We start from the raw sequence: 14,779 nt of genomic DNA, 5'->3' as shown, positions 1-14,779 counted from the left end.
GCTTTGGGGCTTCCTTGTAAGTTATAAGTTGTAACCAACAAATACCAGCGAATAAGAAAAAATAAAAACCGCACTAGACTGAATATCTTCTTCCTTAACTTGAAATTCCCATTACTTGTCTTTCATGATGTTTTTATCCATCAGAAGTGTCGTCAAGGGCACACGACCACATTGCGAGCAGTATATCCCTGGCCCGACGAATCATCCACAAGAAGTCCTATCTGGCTACAGCCCACCTTAGCCCATGACGAGGTTGCCATCTGGTTGTTGTTTAAATTTGGTTCAAGACCCATTTGAAGTTTTCAAAATTGAAATGGGTGTTCGATCTCGGCTCTTGTAGTAAGATTGAAACTTTTCCCAAAATGGGTGTTGAAATTTCACTCCCCCTATAACAAAGCTATACAGATATTTTTCCAGTTTTCACTTTGATGGTAATTTGAATGTATTGACATGAGAAATCAAGTTTATGATTGAATGGTTCGATCACAATCATCACATGGTCCGTCTTGATTTGAGAAATGCAATTTATGATTGTAAGCTTTTCATTATGTGGTCTTGTATTTGAAGCATGTTTTAATCAAGGATATAAACAAGAGGATGTGAAGGACTAATAAGGCCCGCAAACAGCTGGAGAATTTATTCTCATCTTCTATTGTTGGAAATCTATCGGCAATTCCATCCGCATTCACTATCGATAGTCCAACTGTCTAACAGCCTAAGAGATTTATAACCCCCCTCTTCTAGTTTCTTCAACTCATTACGCATTTTGCTCTCTTCTCACTGGAAAAAAAAAAAAAAAAAAATTTCTGCTCTCTTTCTCAACTCGACTCTCTTGAGTAGAAATCCATGGCTGAATTTCTTACTTTTGCTGCCCAGGAAATGCTGATCAAAGTGGCTTCACTTGCTGCTCAACAGTTCAGTCTTGTATTGGGTTTTCATGGTGAACTAACGAAGATGAGTGAGTCGCTGAAAATGCTTGAAGCTGTGCTACGAGATGCTGAAAATCCGCGACAAGATCAGGGCGAGGCTGTGAAGCTCTGGTTGGAGAAGCTTGAAGACATAGCTCATCATGCCGATGACGTGCTGGATGACTATGGATATGAGCTTCTTCGACGTAAGGTGGAACTGCGAAACCAAATGAAGAAAAAGGTGCTAAACTTTTTTTCCCTCTCCAATCCCATCCTTTTTCGTCTTAAAATGGCACATAAAATTAAGAAGATCAACACATCTCTGGATGATCTGAGAAAAGATGCAAGTGGTTTGGGGTTTATTGCTAGGCGTCCCTTAGCGGCAACAAGCTTCTATGATGGAAGAATCTATAGGGAAACCTACTCTGACTTCAAAAAAGATGAAAACAATATCATTGGAAGGAAAGATGTTGTGGAAGATATAGTGAAAGCCTTGACCAACTCAAACAACAATCAGAAAAATGATCTTTCAGTTCTAGCCATCGTGGGTATGGGGGGACTTGGGAAGACCACTTTGGCTAAATCTGTATATCATGGTAAGATTGATCAACACTTTCAAGAAAAGATGTGGGTGTGTGTGTCTACCCCTTTTGAAGTCGACTCGATTTTAAGGAGGATCTTGGAGTGTCTTAAGCCTGAACATGCTGCAGTGCAAGCTATAGATGCAATATGTAGAATCCTCAAAAAGGAGTTGAAAGAGAAAAGGTATCTTCTTGTGCTTGATGATGTTTGGAACGAAGATGCTCAAAAATGGGAAGAATTGATCAGTTGTTTGGTAAACGTCAATGATACCCAAGGAAGTAGCATCCTTGTCACTACCCGTAGCGATAAAGTTGCAAAAATGGTGGAGACCCTTCCTAGGTGTGATTTAGAAAAACTATCAGATGATGAATGTTGGCTCATATTGAAAGACAGAGCAATTCCAGTTGGGAGTGCTCCTATAGTTGAAGATCAAGAGAAAATTGGAAGAGAGATTGCTAAAAAGTGTGGAGGTGTACCATTAGTAGCAAAGGTATGTAAATTATGACATTGATTAATTTGAAGTTTTAATTTCATGCTTTCTACTTATTCTTATTTATAATCGATGAGAAAAATTTTAAAATTAAAAGAGCTACAAGAATATTTAGCGGTATGATGAGGTAGCGCTAGGAGTAGATACTCCATTGCTTTACTGTATGTTTTGTTATTGTTATATTTTGCCACACTTTTGTTTTGTAGAAATCTAACTTATTTGCTCACCAATTTTACTATAGGTGTTGGGAAATATGATGCGCTCTAAAAAGTGTGATGAATGGCAATCAATTGTGGAAAGTGGTATATGGAATTTACCAGAGGAAGAAAATAGAATATTGGCGATCTTGAAATTGAGTTTTGATGAATTGAAATTTCCATCATTGAAACAATGTTTTGCATACTGCTCCATGTTCATCAAAGATTTTGAATTTGAAAAGGACGACTTGATCCAACATTGGATGGCTCAAGGATGGCTTCACCCTTCTCCTAACCAAGATAATCTAGAGATGGAGGATACAGGTAATGAATATTTTAATATTCTATTACAAAACTCATTTTTTCAAGATGTGAAAAGGGACTCCTTTGGTAATATAGCCTATTGTAAGATGCATGATCTTGTTCATGATCTTGCTGAACGTGTTTCAAAGTCGAAGTACTTGCGCTCATTATTTTCAAATGGAGTAGTCCTTGACAACAACTCACCCGGATTTAAAGCTTTACGTGTTTTAAATTTATACAAGGCAGACATTCAGGAGCTGCCAGATTCAATTGGAAAGTTGAAACACTTGAGGTATCTGAATGTCATGAAAACAAAAATAAGAGCTTTTCCAAAATCTTTGGGACAACTTTATAACCTTCAGACATTTAAAATGCCTCATCTCCTAGAAGAGTTCCCAAAGGAAATTGCAAATTTGATCAACTTGAGACATGTTTATTTTGATAAACATGTAAAAGTTCCAGCTGGGGTGTTAGGAAGATTGACTAATCTCCGATCATTACCTTTTGTAAAGATGGGTAAGGAGACTGGTACTCTTATCGGGGAATTAGGTGGCTTAAACCATCTGAAAGGTACCGTATCTTTTTATAATCTGGAACATGTAAGAGATAAAGAAGAAGCAGAGAAGGCATATTTAGTGGAGAAGAAACATCTACGCAAGTTATTCTTTAGATGGACGCCTGGTAGACCAAGCAACAGTGCTGACAGTGACGAAGTTGTACTTGAAGTCCTGCGGCCACATTCTAATCTGGAATTTTTGGAGATTCATGGCTTCATGGGTGTGAAATTGCCATCATGGATACTATCCACCAACTTAAAAGAGATTGAATTAGAGGGATGCAACAAATGCGAAGAAGTCCCAGCACTTGGTCAGCTGCCCAATCTTGTACATGTGAAGATGAAAACCATGGAGAATCTGAAGTGTTTGGGATATGAGTTTTATGGTTATGATCACGAATCTGATGATACAAAGGTTTTGTTTCGTGCATTGAAAACATTATATATTCAGGAGGTGAGAAGCCTAATTGAATGGATGGAAGTGCCAACAGGAAGAGTGACGGTGTTTCCTTGCCTGAAGGAGTTGGCCCTGAAAGGTTGCGACCAACTGAGAAGTGCTCCCAGTCATTTTCCATGTCTGAAAAAGTTGGTGATTAAAGGCATGAATAGCGGAGGCAGTCCAATAGCAAGTATTCTAAGCAATAAACTGACCACTCTCACTTCTCTCAAGATTCGCAATGTGAGGGGACTTGCCTGTCTGCCAGGAAGGTTGTTAGAAAACAACCAGAATCTTTCATGTATGCTGATAGATGATTGTGAGGAGTTTACTTGTATTGCTCCTCCCCAATCACAAGGGTTTGAGTACTGCTGCGCGTCTCTTCAGGAACTGACAATTAGGGGGTGTCCTAAGCTGAGGTGTTTACCTGATTATGGGCTCTCTCTTGAGAAGTTGGAGATAATAAATTGCTCCAGTCTAGAGTCCATCCCTATCATCCCTGAGCACGGTGGTCTCCCATCTCTACGCGAATTGCGGATCCTAGCATGTCCTGAGTTATCCAGTCTACCTGATGGGCTCCAATACTGCACATCTCTTCAAATTTTGCTAATACGGAGCTGCCCAAAGATAACGTCCATTCCAATTCCATCTGAGGGCCTCCCATCCCTTGATTGGCTGTCTCTTTCGGAGTGTCCTGAATTAGCAAGCCTACCGAGTGGACTAGGCTGCTGCACCTCTCTTGTTACTTTGGTGGTAGCAACGTGCCCTAAGCTAACATCCATTCCAATTTGCGGCTTCACATCCCTCCGACTCTTGTATGTAAGTAATCTAGAGTCTCTTCCAGGTTTACACGGCGGCTTCACATCCCTCCGTCGATTGGGAATCTATGGATGTCAAGGTACACAAATTGATCTGCAATTTTGTGCCTCTCTTGAGGGGTTGGGCATATCAGACTGTCCAAATCTAGAGACTGTTCGAAGTTTAGACAAGCTCACATCCCTCCGTGAGTTGAGGATTACTGATTGTTCCCGATTGACATGTCTACCCAGTGGGTTAGCAATGGCATCCCCACACGTATTCACCCGTCTCAAGTACTTGACACTTGGTCCGTTTTGGAATGAGCTGGATTATGATTTTCAGGTTCTACCACAACTTGAAGAATTAAGTATCTACGGGTGGCCGAAGCTCAAGTCTCTGCCTGAACAAACTCAACACTTGACGTCTTTGACCACATTGTGGATAAGTGACTTTGAGGGATTGGAGGCTATTCCAGAATGGTTGGGAAACCTTGCATCTCTTCAATTCTTAAGAATTAAGAATTGCAAGAATCTGGTGTATCTACCTTCCGTCCAAGCTATGCACCGCCTCACCAAATTAGATCGGATACGGATCGACAATTGTCCCCTTTTGAGCGAAAGATGCAGAGAGGAGAGCGGCCTTGAGTGGCATAAGATTTCTCATATTCCAGACATCAGTGGTAACTCCTTTTTCTTTTCCTTTTCTCAAGTATTCTCAAGTTCATCTGAGTACCTTTTTTTCAGTCATATAAATCAGTGACAAGAATGCTTTGCCTGTTTCTTATCACTCTCTGTTTTCTTCTCATCTCTGCTCATTTTATAATCAGCCAATTTAGTTGATTTAAAAATACAAATCCCAATATTAGGTGGGAGAAGAAGTCATGTCATGGAGCTCTGAATTTCTCAATTTATTTACAAAATCCTTCTTCTTGTTAAAATACTATGACTCTAGACTCTAGTCTGTCACTTCTAAAGCCACAACTTTTGTTTCTGAAGCATTTCTAAAGAAATTAAAACTTGTATACCCTTTTTGGTGTGTCCATAACTTCTTTTCTTTTAGTTCATTGAGACAGGGGCTTGCACGGACCCTTTTTTGTGACTCATCAAGAATAAAAGCTGCCTGCTGGTATGAGTCAAGTTGGAATTGCTCCAAGTTTTGCAGTAATATGCGTAAGTTATGTAACACATTGTAGTCTTTTGTAATGTTTTCCTATAGCCTCTCGCTGCTTTGTTGATTCCATATCAGCTTACACCTACATTCTATCTGCAGGAGCATCTACAATTTGATATCATCTCTCTATCAGCATTGCAGGATTGGGTCCTAAGCGAAATTGGAAAAAGGTGGTTTGATGCTCTTGTGTTGTTGTTGAAAGTCTCCAATTGCTACAGGTATAAATTGCTCTCTGTTAAATTCAAAAGAAAAACTCACTCCAATCCTTACGTTTCTTGACCAGTATGTTGAGTTGCAGAAATTTTGATTTAGCATTTATATTCTGCAATAACATTTTGTTAGACGTACTTTTTTTTTTTTTGGATTACGTTACATATACAGTATATTCTTTTATGTCTTTTTATTGGAGGGTGCAGACTGCAGAGTGATATGTTAATTTGAATATTTAGGTTTAATATCCATATCTCAAGGGCAAATGTGTTTGGCTTAACAGAGTCATATTTGTCAACCTGGATTGGAACCCTAATCAGTAATCCTACAAATGCAAAATAGTTCAAAATCTGTGTGATTGCTTGTTGAGAAATTCATTAACAAGCCAGTCACTCTTCTAAAGCTATATTTTTTGTTCTAAACCCTCTGTAAGTCTAAACCAAACAAACCATGTTTATCCAATATTTCTTTTACCAGCCTTGACCACACTTCCTTTTGTTTCTTTTTGATAATGACCAAACTTATTTTAGTTTGTTTCTTGAGATATGTGTTGACAAGGTTCAATTCGATCGGGTCATAACTCACAAGTAGAATTCACCGATCGCTTGAAGTTCCTCATGATGAAAGGTAGATTAAGATTGATCTTCTTAACATTTCCAATAAAAATTTTAAGTGGTTCTATGCTGCAAATTTCATCAAGATTTGATAGAAAAGCGGAAACATATAAAATGGTGAAATGTATGTTGTCAAACATTACTAGAGAAATTTATTGAAAACACAAAAGAGTATGTTTTGGGTATCTTGCATGTTACTACAGATGAGAAGTAAGCTAGGCAGGTCAGTTAGTTGAAGTGCTTGCTCTTATTTATGTGCAGGAAGTGGTAAAAGCAAAGCATGTATCGGCCATGATAGATTCAGTAATGGCAGTTTGAGGGACTGTGATGGGCACAAATTATTCGGATATCCAAATTTTCAAAGGTAATATGGTCTTTTACATTTATTTTATTGCAGACAAGTTCAGGTTAAGATATCATACTGAAAAGGGATGCTTAGTATTGTATGGCATTCCGCACTGCAATTTATTAAATAAAATAACTGCAGTTTGTGGGCAAATCCAGGACTTCATGACTCTCCCTTACTGCCAAGCCAAGCCAAGCTGAACAACGGGCCTTTCAGGGAAAGAACCTTTCAGTTTGTGTCTCCAAACTGTTGAATGGAGGACTCTTGAAGGTCTGCCCAAGTTTTTTGTTCCTGTCTCCATCAATACCCAAGACTCAAGACAGCATTGAATATGTGCATGAACTGGTCCTTATCTCCAAACAAGAGAAGTTGCAGATGTTTTTGCAAATATTAAGGTTTGTCTGAAATTAAATTAGTTATGCACCTTATGGAAGTCTTTTTCCCCCTTGTTTACTGTCCCTTTCTTTCAATTATGTGTTTTAGAATCAACACACCCACAGAGAAGAATGGTGTTCTTAATTTCTTGTTGTCATTTACTGTTTGGTGTAAATACAATAAAACTCCAAAAGCATTAATAAGTGTAGGTAAAAGCTTTGTCTGAGCAAAGAAAAGTTTTCAAAGTCTTGCATTTTGTGGATGTAAAGCGTTAACCTCTCATAAGAAAAGAGCAAAATTCTTATGTTCTTTATTCTTTAACCACCAGCATTGAATATGTAAACCACCTGTTCCTATTCCTTTGCAGCAAGACAATCATCAGTTCATTAACTATTTTGATTCTGCAGGGGCATACTTTGTTGGTCGGTTTTTAGGAGCTTTTATTCAATAGGGAAACAACAGTTGTGTGATAGGCCCAAACAGAGTCCAGGTACTTTATTTCCCTTCCCTGTTTGGCTATTTACTTGGTTGTTTAAAGATAATGCAGAGAAATTAGTTAACAGTAAATTTTGAGTTCATGTTCTTTCTCAAATTGTTGGACTGATTCTTATGGAAAGGTGAAGAAGGTGGTTGCTTTTCTGTTGCTGTGAAGGTAATAAAATAAAAGGCACTCCAGTTGATACAGGTAAAGACTCCTCTATGTTTATACTTAAAAGCTATAAAATAAATATAACACCGAGTTTTTATCTCTATAGGCATGTTATCGGACACTTCAATATATTACATAGGAACTGTAGGATAAGAGCTGTTTAGGTACCCAGCTTCTCCACCCATTGCCAATTGGTTTTGGGTAAGATGCTCTAGTACTTTCAGGTATAGATGAATAAAGATAAAAATGAAGTGCAAGTGGTAAAATATATTGCAACGTGGAGCGACAAAATCATCACCCTATTCTTATTAGTATCTTCCAATTGGATGGATATGTTATAAACTTATGGTTTTCTCCCTATGAATTAAGGAATATGTGCAGTTTACCAGTACATTCTTGAGACCATTTTGACTTTGAATTGGAGGTCTCGTTTTCATCTGAAGGTGGACGTGTTGAGTTCAAACAGAAGGCTGACGTAGGTTGCTGCATTTCAAAATAAGTAGGTTATGTTTGAACTTCATCTTTTGTCCTTACCATTTCCAGTACACTATTTGAGTGGTTCTGTGCTGTGAATTATATCGAGGTTGATAGAACAGTGAAATTCATACAAATTGGTAGAGTTTATGTTACTAGATTAGCTGAATTATTGAAACCAGTGGAGAGTATGTTTTGAAAATTTGTTGCATATTACTATGGATGAGAAATAAGCAAGGCAGGTTATATAACTGAGGTGCAACGTCTTATTTCTGTACAGGAAGTGGATATCGGTCATGAGATATTCAGTTATGGTGGTTTCAGTTGGTTGATGGACACGATTTCTTTGGATATCCTAATTTTCAAAGGTATGTAAACCCATGGTCTTCTTACATTTAACCATCATACTGCTGATGAGATTCAGGTTAAGATATTATGCTGAAAAGAGATCCCTCTCATATGTGGCAGGCACACTGCAATTTCCTAAAATATTATCTACAATATGGGGGCATATCCAGGACTGATGATTCTTCCTTACTGCCAAGCCAAGCTGAACATCAAGTTCCCTTTCAGCAAAATAAGCTTTCAGGCTGTGCCTCCAAACTGTTGGATGTGGCATATTCAGCTCTCAAGTTTACTACTTTTTGCTGTCCAAATTCTTGATGGATGTGATGCTTATGCTCTTTGTGCTACCCATCAAGAATAAGACCTGCCTGCAGGTATGAGTCAAGTTGGAATTGCTCGAAGTTTTGCAGTAATATGTGTAAGTTATGTGACCCTTTTCCAATTTCCCTTACACCTCTAGCTTCTCTGTCTATTGCATAGCATCTTACAACTACATTGTATCTGCAGGAGCATCTACAATTCAGTATCATCTCCCTATCAGTGTTGCAGGATTGGGTCCTAAGGGAAATTGGAAAAGGGTGGTTTGATGCCCTTGTATGTTGTTGTTAAAAGTAATAAGAGGCACTCCAATTGCTGCAGGTATAAATTCCTCTCTGTTAAATTCAAAAGAAAAGTTAACTCCAATCCTTACTTACCTTTCTTGAACTGTATGTTGAGTTGCAGACATTTTGATTTAGTGTTTATATTTTGTTGAAGTTAATGCTTTCCTACTTCACACTATTTGCTTTATGGAAATATCTAGATACTCAAGGTTAGATATTTCTGTTTTAATCTAGAGTAATGTTGCTTAATCTTAACTACATATTGGGTTAGATAAGCTTTAATTTCATTTAGTTTTTAAGGCCTTTTCTTAGCCTTGAAGTCTTAGAGAATTAGATCTGATAATACAAGTACAAGTTTGCCGTCCTTTCTGTTCTTGCTTCACCTTGATACTGCAACTTTCAATCTAAAACTCCTATGTTGTGTTGATGATTGTGATGAATTATATTTCATCAGAAGCTAAATTCTAACTACAGATGAGAAGTGAGCGAGGTAGGTCATTTAATTGAAGCGCTTGCTCTTATTTCTGTGCAGGAAGTGGTTAAAGCAAAGCATATATCGGCCATGATAGATTCAGTAATGGGCCTAATGCCAGTTTGGGGGATTTTGATTAGCGCAATTTATTTGGATATCCTGATTTTCATAGGTAAAAATGGTTTTCTTACATCTATTTACTGCAGGAAGAAATCAACTTAAGATAACATGCCTAAAAGGGATGCTAGTACTATATGGCATTCCGCACTGCAACTTATTATATGAAATAACTGCAGTTTGTGGGCAAATCCAGGACCTGATGACTCTTCCTTAGTGCCAAGCCAAGCAGTAAAACCTTTCAGTTACAAACTAGAGGTTACCAAAGAACCATGCATAACACTGAATAGGGAGCCTCCAAACTGTTGAATGGAGAACTTTTAATGGCTTGCAGCTTGAAGGTCTGCCCAAATTTTTTGTTTCTGTCTTTGTTAAGACTCAAGACTCAAGACAGCTTCAAATATGTACACAAACTGGCCCTTGTTATTTTTCAGCAAGACTATGAGACTATATTTTCACCATTTTGGTACTGCAGACTTATAATGTGGAGCATCTGACCAGTTTGTTGTACTATAGAGCAACTTTTATCATTCTACAAGTGTTTTTTCTTGGAGATTTCTCTAGCCCGTTGGATTTTCCTAGTTTGTAGGAAGATGACATTTTGGAAAAGAATCAATGGAGTTAGCTTTTGGAGAGATATTGGAAGCATGTGGTTGAAAACAGACTTAGAAGGTAAGTCTTTCTTATCTTCTTTTCTTCTCAGTTCTCCTATATGTACTCAATTATACTTGTTAATTGTTATGCAGTTGTGCTTCTCCTTTTCGTTTGCATCATACTCACCAGTTCCGGTTCCTTTTTTCATGTCATGAAAATGGGTGACAAGAATGCTTTGGCTCTTTCTTCTCTCTCAATAGACATGTTGTTCTCATCTCATCAGTTTAAAGTCACTCAATTTCGTTGAATTAAAGATACAAGTTGCAATTTTAGTTGGAGAAAAAAAAAATCTTCATAGTTTGTCAAGTTATTTACAATAATCATATTAAGTATACCCAACCAGATGCAAACTAGTCATTATTGCTGCGCAAATCATATGAATCTAGTCTGTCCCTTCTAAAGCCACTTTTGTTTTTTCTTTTCTTCTTTTCTGAAGCATCTCTAACGAAATTAAAACTAGTATATCCTTATTTTTGCATATCCAGCATTGACCAAACTTCTTTTTCATTAGTTAACTGAGAGAGGTGGTTACCTGGACCGTTGAAGCTATGTGACACACCGGGAATAAGAGGTGCTTACGGGTGTACGTCAATAAGGATATAGGCATTGAAAAAGGGTAAAGCTATGTGACACCTCCTAGTCTCTTATATAACAACCTTCTTGGCTTTATCAATCTACTTACTCCCTATATATGTTGTATCTGCAGGAACATCTACAATCATTTTGTAAGTGATGCAATTGGAGGAGCAACTGTTATGAAATCAGAGTTAGGTACTCCAGCTGATCCCTTCTCAGTAAGGTTTGTTTACTTAATTCTTTTAAAATAATGCACAGATATAGGGTGACAATGCTTTTCTCTAATTTAATTCAATACCCTCTCTCTATCAGCATTGCATGATTGGTTCTTAGAGAAAGTGAAAAAGGTTGTTTCTTGCTCTTGTGTTGTTCTAAGAGTGTCACAAGGCACTGTCATTGCTAGAGGTATAAGTTCATCTCTCTTCCATAGAAATTTACAAATGATACTATGCTTGGGTTTAATTCTAACTTTGAAGTGCATGATCATATTTCTGGACAGGATGTGAATAACAAAGAGTCAAAGATTTTCATTGGCAAGAATATTTTGGACAGGAGATGCTCATTCTTGGGAAAATCTAGGAGTTGATAACTCTTATACGGGTTCAGGAAAAGAAGCTTTCAGTTTGTGACTGCAAAGTGTCATCCAAAGTGGTGGTGTAAGATTATTTGGGCCATCTTTTCTTTTCTCAGAAGATCATTGCTAGCTCGAAGGTGCTGCATTGGAAATTTTTAATGGCATGCAGAACAAAGGTAACTCTTTTTTTTATTTTGTAGTCTTTGTAAAGATATCATGGAATATGTATACTAACTCTTCCTTATCCTCTTGCAGCTAGTCTATGGCATTGTACACCATTTCTCCTTTTGCTTGCAGAGTTGAGTATTTGGCTCTACAATCAAGTTTTGGCCATCAAATCTAAGATCTTTTATAATATGGAATGGAACGAAAACGAGCTACAACATCTGAGGGTATAGGCTAGTATTGAAATGAAGTATCGCGTATGTGTTGCAAGCTAATTGCTTGTAGTTTTTTGTTGAAGTAAGGTATCTTGCAAACCACCACCATCTTTTCTTCTCTTCTTGTTATTCCCTTTACGTTTAAGTTATTTGGCCATATTTTTTATGAATTGTACTCCCTAGCCTCTGTTAATTTACTGTTTTAGTTCTGCAGGGGCATAATTTGTAGGTCGGTTTTTAGGAGCTTTTATTCAATAGGAGAAACAATGGTTGTGCAATGGGAGCAAACAGAGTCCAGGTACTTATTTCCCTTTCCCCTATATGGTCACTGACCTAAAGTTTTGGAGATGAATCAGAGAAATTAGTTGACTGTAAATCTTGAGTTCATTTTCTTTTTCAAATTGTTGGGTTGACTCTTATGGAAAGGTGGAAAATGTGGTTGCTCATGTGTTTCTGTTAATTTACTAAAAGGCACTCTAGTTGATTCGGGTAAAGAATCCTGTGTATGTGTAGCTAAAGCTATAAAATAAGTATACACCAAGTTTTTACTTCAATAGGCATGTTATCAGACAATTCAATGTACTACATAGCAAATTTAGGATAAGAGCTGTTAAGTATTCGGCCTCTCCACCCACTGCCAATTGGTTTTGAGTTAGATGCTGTAGTATCTTCATGTTTAGATGCATATATATTCTTGTATTTGTATCGTCTAATTGGATTTTAAGAACACAGTCTTCCCCCAATAAATTAATGGAATGTGTGCCAGTTTACCAGTAAATTCATGATACAATTTTGACTTTTAATTGGAGGTGTCTGCAAACTTTTTCATCTGAAGGTGCACATGTTGGCTTCAAATGGAAGGTTCATGTGGTTTGGTGCATCTTAGTACAAGTAGATTATGATTGAACTTCATCTTTTGACCTTCTCGACGTTTCCAATACGATATTTAAATGGTTCTGTGCTGAAAATTATATCAAGGATTGATAGAACAGTGGAATGTATACAAGTTGGTGGAGTATCTGTTATTAAATTAGCTAATTAAGTAATTGTAAGCATCAGTATGTATTGGATTTCTCTTACATATTACTGTAGATGAGAAGTAAGTGAGGCATGTCAGTTAACTGAAGTGCCAGATCTTGTTTCTGTGCAGGAAGTGGATATCGTTCATGAAATATTCAGTTATGGTGGTTTGAGAGATTTGATGGGCACAATATCTTTGGATATCCTAATCATCAAAGGTAAACCATGGTCTTGTTACACATCTTACTGCAGATGATTCTGGTTAAGCTATCATGCTAAAAAGATATGCTTGCGTTTATGGCAGGCACTGTGCAATTTGTTAGATATTATCTGCTGTTGGGAAAATTCAGGACTTGATGATTCTTCCTTATGGCTAAGCCAAGCCTTAGCCGAACATCAAGTTCCCTTTAAGCAAAAGGAGCTTTCATTCTGAGCCTCCGAACTGTTGGATGTGCGATATTCAGCTCAGCTCGCAAGTTTACTACTTTTTGCTGTTCAAATTCTTGATGGATGTGATGGTTATGCTGTTGATGAATTCTTATCTGAAGAGAGAAAACTGGAGTTTGAGAGGCGATAAAAGAGCAATGGAGTAATTAATAACAAAGCAGTATATATACAGAACTCAGAATATATGCAGAAGGCTTGAGTTCATTCCTGCTGATTTCTGTAGTCATGTGCAGCTTCTATTCTTGCAGTGAGTTGTCCATTTGTGAGTTGTACCAGTACACATAGAAGTGTCATTTTTCTTCTTGAATTTAGCTTGGTATCAAACATGAAAAAAGCAGTATATATTTCTTGCTGCAAATCTTTTGTCAAAAGTAAGACGCTGTAACACTGGTATATAGGAAAATGACCAGTGGGTCAATTTTGCGAAAAGATTCCAAAACTAGTTTCATTCAATTCTTTTGCAAATTCAAAAGCCTTAATGTAGAAAGTTAAACTAGCATCAAGTAACAAATTACATCTAGTTTTCATCAAGTATCTCACTTTTAGAAGTTGATTGTATTGGCTTAATTTTATAAGTTATAAGTTGTAACCAATAAATACTGAGACTAGGAAAAACAAAAATAAAAACCACGCAAGATTTGATATCTTCTTCCTGAACTCGGCCCACCAAAACCTGTCTTTCATGATACTTTCCTCCAAATAAGTGTCACCGTGAGCACTACGCCTCATTGCAAGGAGCCCATCCTCACGTCGGCACGAGGGACGGACACAAGTGACAGGATCCCAGCCACCTGAAAATGCAACTTTTGTGATGAAGATGTGAACAGGGCAAGCGAACAAAGTGATCCGGGCTCTCCTTACAGAGGAGACACGGCGTCTGCCTAATAGCAGGTTCCAAACTATCCAGTAACACAAAATCCAAAGCCTCCACTATCATTGGATCACGATAGTTGGCCAAAGGATCGCCATTCCTATATCTTTCCATTAATTCCCATGTGGCCTCATCGATCTTCATTTGACTTCCAAACAAGGACACATCCGGTCCATCCGGAGTAGTCCTCACCGTCACGTCCGCCATGGCCAGAGTAATAGGCAACCGGAGGACAGGCTTGTCCTCAATCACCTCAAATACTCGTGCAATAATAGAGAACTGCTCATCTTCTGGGACACCCATCGTGGAAAGATACTGAGCGATCTGCCTTGTGAACCCGCGCTTTTGGTAGGGCAGCATATCGAGAGGAACCGACGTTTGTTTTTGGGTTACAAGACGTGGTATACCATAAACAATGTTTGTTGCACTACCAACACAATGAACGCTTAGCTTGAAGAGGCTTAGTGTGAGGGGAAGTAAGTCCATGCTGATTCGGATTTCATTAAGGCGATGGGGCTTGCTTGTTTCTCTCTGTGTTATTCTGCTACGGAAAACTTGCTTCTCGATTATCATGTTTCAAGAACTGGAGAGTATGACTGTATGAGTAATGTAG

The 14,779-nt window shown here is 37.9% G+C and overlaps 1 protein-coding gene across 37 annotated transcripts; it reads left to right on the top strand.

The window, feature by feature from the left end:
- The first annotated feature begins 126 nt into the window (after positions 1-126).
- On the top strand, positions 127-13,826 carry LOC112191860 (putative disease resistance protein RGA3). 37 transcript variants are annotated; one of them, XM_040515779.1, is made up of 23 exons: positions 128-1,980; positions 2,222-4,949; positions 5,540-5,658; positions 6,194-6,277; positions 6,526-6,628; positions 6,769-7,005; positions 7,393-7,475; positions 7,603-7,670; positions 8,004-8,133; positions 8,389-8,476; positions 8,577-8,871; positions 8,961-9,092; positions 9,588-9,699; positions 9,841-9,985; positions 10,227-10,316; positions 10,810-10,914; positions 11,005-11,069; positions 11,187-11,279; positions 11,374-11,624; positions 11,704-11,915; positions 12,043-12,126; positions 12,979-13,066; positions 13,153-13,826. In XM_040515779.1, exons 1-3 carry the CDS (start codon positions 847-849, stop codon positions 5,554-5,556), a joined length of 3,879 nt encoding a protein of 1,292 aa, XP_040371713.1. In that variant the 5' UTR covers positions 128-846; the 3' UTR covers positions 5,557-5,658; positions 6,194-6,277; positions 6,526-6,628; positions 6,769-7,005; positions 7,393-7,475; positions 7,603-7,670; positions 8,004-8,133; positions 8,389-8,476; positions 8,577-8,871; positions 8,961-9,092; positions 9,588-9,699; positions 9,841-9,985; positions 10,227-10,316; positions 10,810-10,914; positions 11,005-11,069; positions 11,187-11,279; positions 11,374-11,624; positions 11,704-11,915; positions 12,043-12,126; positions 12,979-13,066; positions 13,153-13,826. The 37 variants fall into 37 exon arrangements, with proteins under 37 accessions (XP_040371703.1, XP_040371713.1, XP_040371727.1 ...); XM_040515793.1 differs by adding an exon at positions 12,664-12,876 and having other exon boundaries at positions 9,841-10,316; positions 11,704-11,910; positions 13,153-13,642; XM_040515787.1 differs by adding an exon at positions 12,664-12,876 and having other exon boundaries at positions 9,841-10,316; positions 13,153-13,642.
- The last annotated feature ends 953 nt before the right edge of the window (positions 13,827-14,779 follow it).

Source organism: Rosa chinensis, chromosome 3 (genome assembly GCF_002994745.2).
Source record: "Rosa chinensis cultivar Old Blush chromosome 3, RchiOBHm-V2, whole genome shotgun sequence".
In the NCBI taxonomy this organism is placed as follows: domain Eukaryota; kingdom Viridiplantae; phylum Streptophyta; class Magnoliopsida; order Rosales; family Rosaceae; genus Rosa; species Rosa chinensis.
The sequence above is the reverse complement of the archived record's forward strand: the minus strand, read 5'-3'. Positions and strand labels throughout refer to the sequence as shown.